Consider the following 10,745-nt stretch of genomic DNA (forward strand, 5'->3'; position numbering starts at 1 on the left):
TGATGGGAAATGTTATCCTTGGTTAGAGACTGGATTTTAGAAAAACTTGTAGCTCAAGAATGGCAGCAGCTAGAAAAACAGGAGAGGGCTCAAAATATTTAGGGACACTTGGTGAGTAAGACCAGCTAGCATTTAATTTTTTTCGCTCTTAGGTGGATAACCCCTTTAATCTAATGTGTATGATCAGCTTTAGCTGTTCAGCAACATCCCTGCTTATGAAATAGACACTTAACATAGTGAGTCCTTTGAACATTATTGAGAAGCATCAGTCCCAATGATGTTTGAATGACATCTGGGGGTAACTGCACATATGAAGGGACATATGTCTAAATATTTGTGGGGCTGGGCTTTGCATGAGGCTATTTCCCAAATTTACTCAAGTATACGTAACTGTGCGAGTGGATGTTGTCTGAATCCATAGTGTTAACCTATTACATCACAGAGCGGCCGAGCACATAGGTGGAGCTGAGTCATAGGAGACTTCCTGAGATGTGCTGCACACAGGTCACCTGCACCTGCAAAGTGTCATTATACATATCTGAAATAACAATGAAAAACATCACAGCCAAGTAGTGACACACCAAATTTCTAAAAACTAGTAAAGTTTTGGCTGGGGCCTAGGTGATTACTCACAGAGTCCAGGAAGCAGATCTGGGGTTGCACTGTAGTAAAATGTAATACCAGTTCCTGAAAATATGGAGCTTTATTGGTTATATGGAAGAATACTGGTTATGGGCAGGTCTGTCAGGTTCTGTTATATGGAGGAATACTGGTTATCTGGAGGTGTTCTTGTGGTGAGCCCCCGGATGATGTTGTAGCGGTGGGACGGCCGGTCACTTGCTAGGTGGAAGTGTGACACCACCTCTTGAGGTGGATGGCCGAGGCACAGCCGGACCTTAAGGATTTTGTCACGTGACGCCAGTGCCTGGTGGGCTCACAGGTGTGATGGCAAACCTGCTTTTAGAAGATAAGGCCGGTTGTATCCTCCCCTGTGGTCGGCGTCCTGTCGGGTTGCTGCTGGGTCCCTTGGGATTATGTCACAGGTGTCCAGAGTGGTGTAGTAACCCTGCCGAATAGTGGTAGGACCCGCCACCCACAGATAGGGGAAATGTCCCAAGGTTGCAGTGTTAGTGCTGTGCAGGTGGTAGCCAATAATCACAGACTCAGTAATAACGTTGACTTGGTTTACTACTTATAAATGTGCAGCAGGGAATACAACGAATCTTCAGGTACAATAGATACAGTTCCAATAAATGCACGTATATAGAACCACCAGATCTGTGATATAAGTGCTGAGTAGGATGTAGTAGAGTTGATAAGGTTATACTGAAGTATTAGAGAGAAGGGTGCCGTGAGAGTCTCAACCCAATTAGTAATGTGCTCTGCCGGGATGTTGGAGTATAGAGTACTTGTAGAAGAAGAAGAAACAACCTGTGCCTGCGTTTTGACCTTTCCTATAGTCTTCACACTGCCTTAAGCCCACTAGCTTTGTCCGAACCGTACTGATGGGTGACACAGGCCCAGACCCTGTTACCTGGGATGAGCGAAATGGTTAGGTTTTCCTAAGTACGCCCACGCTGCAAGATGGAGTTCATCGACTTTTAGTGATTTTGCTCCACCAGGATCAGTTCCTAGCTCTATGGCTCTTTTGCGGAGATTGTCCTGCACTGTAGTTACTCCTAGTCCTCGGCGTGGGCTTGTTTGTTATATATCTGTGCCCGCTTACACTTGAGGGTTTGGTGGGTCATGGCTGGACCCATGGCCTGTGCATGTGCCAGAGCTTTAGTTTTCACGCTGTTCTAGGGGGACGAAAGCGGCAGAAAGAGGGATTTTAGGAGAAAAACTACTGCAAGCTGTTGTGTGACAGGCAGGGCCATACAGAGACATGACAAGCCACTAGATCAGAAGAGAAAACTACAACCTGGGATGCTGGTTATATGCTGCCACCTATTCCTATGCATGTCATCTATGTAATACAGGGCGGCAGGGAGGACACAAGCCGCTCTCCATCCTGGATAATAGGGTGTATATCCCAATGGGCCAGAAGCATTGTCAGCACAAGGCCCATAGATCATACAATACACTAATGGATATACTGTTCCCCTAATAATTCTCTTCTGATGATATCTACTACACATGTGACTGGCTGACATGATATACTGGGTTACTAGGGACACCACCATACACATTACTGGGGAGATTTATCAAACATGGTGTAAAGTGAAGCTGGCCCAGTTGCCCCTAGCAACCAATCAGATTCCACCTTTCATTTCTCACAGACTCTTTGGAAAATGAAAGGTGGAATCTGATTGGTTGCTAGGGGCAACTGAGCCAGTTTCACTTTACACCATGTTTGATAAATCTCCCCCTACATGTATATGGTCATCTAGCTCAGTAGATGGTGTCACACACAATAGGCTTAGATACAGTAGCACCCATAGTAGGCTTAGATACAGCAGGCAGCGTATTATGATGACGCGCAGTGACGCGTCATGAATGGGAATAGTTGTACAATGTCGCAGCCGGTAACGTTATGAATAGCAGCGGCAGGAGTCACGTTATTTACGCGCAGTGACACGCTGTTACATTCGTTTCATTCTCGTGTGGTCACGTGGTGCTGTTTACATGGAATGTGAATGGCCGGGTGACAGCTGTACCAGGCACCGCCCACTTTAATAGCCACGTGATAGCAGGCAACAGCCAGTCCTAGTAAAGCTCGGGGTCACATGACTCGGGGTTACATTATGATCCGCTGCTCCTCGGTCCAGGTGTTTCCGGTCTGGGGATGGGGGAATGTACTCTGTATCACGAGCGGCAGCGGCTGGAGCTGTGCGCCATCCACGCCCTCAATAACCTGCTGCAGAGAGCGGAGATCACCCAGCACCGGGCCGAGGAGATCTGCTGGGGGTGAGAGATGGAGGGCAGCGGGGGAGGGAGGGTGGGAGGGAGGGAGGGAGAGCTGGGGAGATGAGACTGTCAGAGGGAGAGCTGGGGAGATGAGACTGTCAGAGGGAGAGCTGGGGAGATGAGACTGTCAGAGGGAGAGCTGGGGAGATGAGACTGTCAGAGGGAGAGCTGGGGAGATGAGACTGTCAGAGGGAGAGCTGGGGAGATGAGACTGTCAGAGGGAGAGCTGGGGAGATGAGACTGTCAGAGGGAGAGCTGGGGAGATGAGACTGTCAGAGGGAGAGCTGGGGAGATGAGACTGTCAGAGGGAGAGCTGGGGAGATGAGACTGTCAGAGGGAGAGCTGGGGAGATGAGACTGTCAGAGGGAGAGCTGGGGAGATGAGACTGTCAGAGGGAGAGCTGGGGAGATGAGACTGTCAGAGGGAGAGCTGGGGAGATGAGACTGTCAGAGGGAGAGCTGGGGAGATGAGACTGTCAGAGGGAGAGCTAGAGAGATGAGACTGTCAGAGGGAGAGCTAGAGAGATGAGACTGTCAGAGGGAGAGCTAGAGAGATGACTGTCAGAGGGAGAGCTGGGGAGATGAGACTGTCAGAGGGAGAGCTGGGGAGATGAGACTGTCAGAGGGAGAGCTAGAGAGATGAGACTGTCAGAGGGAGAGCTAGAGAGATGAGACTGTCAGAGGGAGAGCTAGAGAGATGAGACTGTCAGAGGGAGAGCTAGAGAGATGAGACTGTCAGAGGGAGAGCTAGAGAGATGAGACTGTCAGAGGGAGAGCTAGAGAGATGAGACTGTCAGAGGGAGAGCTAGAGAGATGAGACTGTCAGAGGGAGAGCTAGAGAGATGAGTCTGTCAGAGGGATGGGGGGGAGATGAGATGTCAGAGGGAGAGCTGGGGAGATGAGACTGTCAGAGGGAGAGCTAGAGAGATGAGACTGTCAGAGGGAGAGCTAGAGAGATGAGACTGTCAGAGGGAGAGCTAGAGAGATGAGACTGTCAGAGGGAGAGCTAGAGAGATGAGACTGTCAGAGGGAGAGCTAGAGAGATGAGACTGTCAGAGGGAGAGCTAGAGAGATGAGACTGTCAGAGGGAGAGCTAGAGAGATGAGACTGTCAGAGGGAGAGCTAGAGAGATGAGACTGTCAGAGGGAGAGCTAGAGAGATGAGACTGTCAGAGGGAGAGCTAGAGAGATGAGACTGTCAGAGGGAGAGCTAGAGAGATGAGACTGTCAGAGGGAGAGCTAGAGAGATGAGACTGTCAGAGGGAGAGCTAGAGAGATGAGACTGTCAGAGGGAGAGCTAGAGAGATGAGACTGTCAGAGGGAGAGCTAGAGAGATGAGACTGTCAGAGGGAGAGCTAGAGAGATGAGACTGTCAGAGGGAGAGCTAGAGAGATGAGACTGTCAGAGGGAGAGCTAGAGAGATGAGACTGTCAGAGGGAGAGCTAGAGAGATGAGACTGTCAGAGGGAGAGCTAGAGAGATGAGACTGTCAGAGGGAGAGCTAGAGAGATGAGACTGTCAGAGGGAGAGCTAGAGAGATGAGACTGTCAGAGGGAGAGCTGGGGAGATTAGACTGTCAGAGGGAGAGCTAGAGAAATGAGTCTGTCAGAGGGATGGGGGGGAGATGAGATGTCAGAGGGAGAGCTGGGGAGATTAGACTGTCAGAGGGAGAGCTAGAGAGATGAGACTGTCAGAGGGATGGGGGGGAGATGAGATGTCAGAGGGAGAGCTGGGGAGATGAGACTGTCAGAGGGAGAGCTAGAGAGATGAGACTGTCAGAGGGAGAGCTAGAGAGATGAGACTGTCAGAGGGAGAGCTAGAGAGATGAGACTGTCAGAGGGAGAGCTGGGGAGATGAGACTGTCAGAGGGAGAGCTGGGGAGATGAGACTGTCAGAGGGAGAGCTGGGGAGATTAGACTGTCAGAGGGAGAGCTAGAGAAATGAGTCTGTCAGAGGGATGGGGGGGAGATGAGATGTCAGAGGGAGAGCTGGGGAGATGAGACTGTCAGAGGGAGAGCTGGGGAGATTAGACTGTCAGAGGGAGAGCTAGAGAGATGAGACTGTCAGAGGGGGAACTGAAATCTGCACAGACTTTAATTCCCTTTACAAGTGTGCTGTCCATAATTGTGAGCGGCACATTCAGACGAGGCCTTAGAGTGTCAGAGATGGATGGGTCTGTGAATGAGAGAGCGCTGGGGTTGAGACTGTCAGAGAGCAGAGAGAGGAGATGACAAATTATAAATCTGTTTTCTGTTTTCCAGGTTGTCTCCAAATTCAGTAATAAATCCTCATCGCAGCTTCTTGGGCACCGGAAATTATGACGTTAACGTCATCATGGCGGCTCTGCAGACTCTGGATTATGCAGCGGTGTGGTGGGATAAGAGAAGGTAAGGACGCCTCTCCAGACCCTCAGCCCCATCATAGATATGCAGATTGGTTGCAGCACTGCATGGTGTGTGTGATAAGCCCCACCCTGCAGTTTACATTATATTCGGGAATCGTTCTTAAGATGGTGGGTGGTATGTAGAGGGCAGGGTAAGATGGTGGTCGGTATGTAGAGGGCAGGGTAAGATGGTGGTCGGTATGTAGAGGGCATGGTAAGATGGTGGGCGGTATATAGAGGGCAGGGTAAGATGGTGGGCTGTATATAGAGGGCAGGGTAAGATGGTGGTCGGTATGTAGAGGGCAGGGTAAGATGGTGGGCAGTATATAGAGGGCAGGGTAAGATGGTGGGCGGTATATAGAGGGCAGGGTAAGATGGTGGGCGGTATGTAGAGAGCAGGGTAAGATGGTGGGCGGTATGTAGAGAGCAGGGTAAGATGGTGGGCTGTATATAGAGGGCAGGGTAAGATGGTGGGCGGTATGTAGAGGGCAGGGTAAGATGGTGGGCGGTATGTAGAGAGCAGGGTATCTTGGTGGGCAATATGTGGAGGGCAGTATGTAGAAGGCATACTAATATGGTGGGCAGTATGTAGAGGACAGGGTTACCTAACGGGAAGTATGTAGAGGGCTGGTAACGTAGATGGCAGGGTAACATGGTGGGCAGGATACCATGATGGGCAGTATGTAGAAGGCAGACTAATATGGTGGGCAGTATGTAGAGGACAGGGTAACATAAGGAGGCATCTGTCATTGAACTGCTGTCTTCTTGTCACAGGTCTCTAGAGAGTTTGGTCTTGAGTGAAATTTTTGGTTTTATCTTGAACATCCCCTCCCCCATCTCCCTGGGCTTCCTCTCTCTTCCCATCACACGGAAACACTGGATCGCTGTGCGCCAGATTAATGGTGTATACTACAATCTGGACTCCAAGCTGAAGTCTCCAGTGCGGCTTGGAGGCCCCCAGGAGCTGAAGTAAGTAATGTCCCCTGAGTGTCTGAATGTTCCTTACAGCCATGCAGGATTCTTAAAAGGGGAACTCAATCCAACAAAATTTACTACTGCAGAGACCCTCATCATGACTACTTAACAGTTTATTGTAGGATAACCTCTTTATGTACAAAAACCATCTTTGGGTAGATTTATCAAACTGGTGTAAAGTAGAATTGGCTCAGTTGCCCCTAGCAACCAATCAGATTCCACCTTTTTTCAAAGAATCTGTGAGCAATGAAAAGTGGAATCTGATTGGTTGCTAGGGGCAACTAAGACAATTCTACTTTACACCAGTTTGATATATCTTCCCCCTTGTGCATAGTAGCGGTTTAGAGAGGCTGTTTCTGGGGGTCTCTTCCCCTCCAGTGTGCACACTGGTATCCTTAACAGAATGGGATGCCCATAGATTTTGTACTGCCAGAATCTCTTCCTCCTATGTGGATAACTAGAGATGTATACCTCTTTATATAGTGGGGGTGGTATATACTATGGTCAGTCTCTGTGGATAGAAGATAACTTTTGATGTTGGGAATATCTCTTTAAAGGGGTACTCTGGGCATGCAAGTTTTTTTGTTTTGCTGAGGCTGCACAGAAATTCATAACTTATACTCGGATAACACACACAGGATTTCCTGACAACCCGCTCAGCCAATCACTGGCCACAATGTGGTTCCGCTTCAGTTTGTGATTGGTTGATCAATTGGTCACTGCTGAGATGAGTTAATCTCTAAAGCATCAGCCAGACATTCAGCAAGCGAAGATGTCACTCCAGGGGGAACGCGTTAGGTGAGTATGTGTTCTTTATTATTTTCTGTGCATTCTTAGCAAAATAAAAAGAAAAACCTGCTTGTGGAGTACACCCTTAATGATTTTACAGTCAGCAGATACTTGCAGTACATTCACATGTACAGGATCTGCTGCAGATTTGATGTTGCCGATATCAATGTAACTAAATGATTACAAGGGTTGGCCACTTTATTGTAAAATTGCTTAGTGTACATTACTAGTAAGTGTACTTACAGCCCTTACTGACAGCAGCTCCCTGTGTACCTCATGGGCTGCAGTCACACTTTCCGTGTTCCCCCGCTCCCAGCATCTAATTACAGATGCTGCCTGGGCGGAGGGGGAGTCCGTTACATGCATTCCACCTCCATGTTCTGTGTGAATTTGACCATACAGCTTAAATCCTCTTCCAGGCTTCGCTGCCCGGCTCTATGGTGAGTCTGTTCATAAGAAGGCCGACATGAATGAGCATGTGACCATGCTCCGTCCCAAGTGTTCTACATTAACAAATACCCGCTCAGTGGAGGACACTTATTGGCGGGGCATGGTCACATGCTCCTCCATGTCAGCCATCTTATGGACAGACTCACCACAGAGCAGGAAAGCACATCCTGGAGGAGGAGGAGTCTGATTTTAGCTCTTTGATGTACACAGGAAGCTGCTGTCAGTATATACAGTGAGTACACTTGCTAGTAATGTACACTGAACAATTATACTATCATGTGGCCAACTTTAAACACTGCCTTAAATTTGCAGCACATCCTGTAAGTGAAAATGTGCCCTTTAAGGGGATATCCAGGACCTTTTCAATTGATTTCTATACTAAAGATAGGCCTTAAAGGGGTAGTGCGGCGCTAAACATTTATTCACAAAATAACACACATTACAAAGTTATACAACTTTGTAATGTGTGTTATAAAAGTCAATGGCCCTCTTCCCTGTGTTCCCCCCCCCCCACCCCCACCCCGGAAGTGTGGTGCATTATACTCACGGCATTGCTGTCGACCCACGGCCGCCATCTTGGGACAATGACGACATCTTGGGGAGGCCGGCCGAACCACTTCAGCCGTCCCTCATGCCGGCCCCTCTCTGCTACAGTAATGCTCAGCTAATCGCGGCTGAGCAGCTGATGATGCGGCAGAGGGGGGCCGGCGGAAGAGGTCGTCATTGTCCCAAGATGGCGGCCTGGGGTCGACAGTAGAGATGAGCGAACCGGGTTCGGGTTCGAGTCGATCCGAACCCGATTGTTCGGTAATTGATTAGCAGTGGCTGCTGAACTTGGATAAAGCTCTAAGGTTGTCTGGAAAACATGGATACAGCCAATGACTATATCCATGTTTTCCGCATAGCCTTAGGGCTTTATCCAACTTCAGCAGCCACCGCTAATCAAATGCCAAAAGTTCGGGTTCGGATCGACTCGAGCATGCTCGAGGTTCGCTCATCTCTAGTCGACAGTAATGTGGTGAGTATAATGGACCACACTTCCGGGGTGGGGGGGGAACACGGGGAAGGGGGCCATTCACTTATATAACACACATTACAAAGTTGTATAACTTTTGTAATGTGTGTTATTTTGTGAATAAATGTTTAGCGCCGCACTACCCCTTTCAATGCCTGATGAGTGTGGGACAACTCCTTGAATCCGCAGTGCCACATATATATAGTGAACACATCTAGAAGCAAACGACTGGTGTAGTGGCCATGTGGAGCTGCAGTAAACCAGCACTGCCATTGCTCGGAAGAGTGAACTCTTATGACTCGGTGTGAGTGACATTGCACATATAGCTGATGGGTTATGAGTAGCTTCAGGTCTGGGCAGGATGGGCGCTTAGACACTGCACATAGTGGAGGAGCAGCTAAGTGTCCTGACTGCGAAATTCTTGGAGCTGTTTACATTCCTTGTTACTGACGTGTCACATGACTCACATTCCTGCACCGCACAAGGTCACGTGCGCTGAGCTGTATACACAGGTTTCCAACCTTTGAGGTTTCTTCTGCTTTTATTTGTGGGCGGCTACACTGGTTGCCCAGAGGCAGAGCCACCTGTTATTACCCCAAATAGCCACTTAATTGTGCTGTAATAAGGCTTATTAACCACTTGTATACCAGCATGAGTCTCCGCCCTGAGCTCGAGGTATACACTCCAGGCACATCCAGAGCTGCATTATTAATTCTGCTGTCTTCATGGTGACTCTCAGAACTAGTAAGGGGTAGTAGGGAGATAATGACTGTTTCCGACTGTGTTTTTACTGAGTATCCTCTAAAGTGGTGCATTGTGGGGGATGGAAAAATGGCATCTTCCAGAAAACAAATCTAATGTGGCACAAGTGAAGCAGCCTTATGGTGTATACAACTCTGGTTGTGATTGAAGTGAGTGTTGTTACGTTATTACCCTGAAAAACTCTTCATTAAATATACTAATGACCCGGGCCATCTGCCACATCTCCACCACCTGCAAATATATTTCTACCTTCCCATTCCTTTATTTACTGGCGGAGATCCTGTGTATGCATAGATTGTAATGCTACGTTTACACGAAACGATAATTCGCCCGATCGTACAATTAACGATGTCGGAGTAATGTTTTTTTTTTTCATAACGATCAGCGTTTAGACGGTACGCTATATCGTACGGAAAATTCTTTTTGCGATCGCTTAAGCCTATCACATTGGTTAAATCTGCGAACGACTGTTTACATGGAACGATCTGCGAATTTTTTGCGAACGATCAACGACTATTTGAGAAGTTGTTGAAAGATCAAAATGAACAATTTCTCGCTCGTCGTTTGATCATTCGCAGCGTTTACACGTACGATTATCGTTCGAATTCGATCGTTATCGTGCGAATTCGCACGATAATCGTTCAGTGTAAACGCAGCATAAGTCTGGGCCATTAGAGTCTGGGTGAAGATATATTTAGTGTGTTTAGGACGTGCTGGGATTTCTAGTGCCTCCTGTAGAGATGTGGTTTCCATAACCTGCCCAGATGAGCACTAATAACTACTAGAGAGTTTCAGTTCTATGCAGTTGTGCCCTGGTATGTTCAGCTGGTGGTGCTGTTGGTCTCGTAATGAATACTAACATTGTTATAAGGCTTTATGTATTCGTTGTAGTAATTAACCATTTATCTGCCTCCACAGAGATTTTCTGCAGGGCTGCATCTCCCGGGGAAGCTGTGAAATTCTTCTGGTCGTGACCAAGGATGTGGAAGAGGGTCGACTGTGGGTCAATGAAGGTGAAAGGTCCACATGAGCCCCAGAGTCCTCAACTCTCAGCTGGGCTGAGTTCACCACCCAAAGACTATACAGACCTAAACTGAGCATCTATTTATTGGGGACCCCCCCCTTACTGTTCAGGTCACCGCCACTTCATGGATGGAAATCTCACATCATCCTGAACCTTGTACTGATATGCACTACTCTGATGCCTTAATGCTTGTTGTTTGTTTTTTTGTTTTTACCAGGTGCTGAATATTAATATATTACACAGGATGTGACCACTTTTATGCTAACTCCATTAAAGATTTTTTTATACATATATACGAGTGGGGGACTGCTCCTGTATTCTGTTGTACAGTATGTAGAAAGCAACTAAAACAATACACAACATATGAAGGTTATAGATCTGTGTCCCCTTGGGAATCCTATTTGGATTTTTAGTGTGAATTTACCAGTCTTTTTTAAAAATAC

General features: G+C 47.9%; 1 protein-coding gene across 1 annotated transcript; it reads left to right on the top strand.

The window, feature by feature from the left end:
- The first annotated feature begins 2,607 nt into the window (after positions 1 to 2,607).
- Positions 2,608 to 10,593, top strand: JOSD2 (Josephin domain containing 2). The gene is made up of 4 exons (XM_069968695.1): positions 2,608 to 2,907; positions 5,166 to 5,291; positions 6,062 to 6,256; positions 10,197 to 10,593. Exons 1-4 carry the CDS (start codon positions 2,786 to 2,788, stop codon positions 10,306 to 10,308), a joined length of 555 nt encoding a protein of 184 aa, XP_069824796.1. The 5' UTR covers positions 2,608 to 2,785; the 3' UTR covers positions 10,309 to 10,593.
- The last annotated feature ends 152 nt before the right edge of the window (positions 10,594 to 10,745 follow it).

Source organism: Dendropsophus ebraccatus, chromosome 4, assembly GCF_027789765.1.
Source record: "Dendropsophus ebraccatus isolate aDenEbr1 chromosome 4, aDenEbr1.pat, whole genome shotgun sequence".
Taxonomy (NCBI): Eukaryota; Metazoa; Chordata; class Amphibia; order Anura; family Hylidae; genus Dendropsophus; species Dendropsophus ebraccatus.

Bases quoted from the DNA above. Each gene is read 5' to 3' on its own strand.
- JOSD2 (XM_069968695.1), top strand. From the start codon at position 2,786: ATGGGGGAATGTACTCTGTATCACGAGCGGCAGCGGCTGGAGCTGTGC. The intron at 2,908-5,165 runs GTGAGAGATGGA...TCTGTTTTCCAG, and splicing joins GCCGAGGAGATCTGCTGGGG to GTTGTCTCCAAATTCAGTAA. The intron at 5,292-6,061 runs GTAAGGACGCCT...TTCTTGTCACAG, and splicing joins GTGTGGTGGGATAAGAGAAG to GTCTCTAGAGAGTTTGGTCT.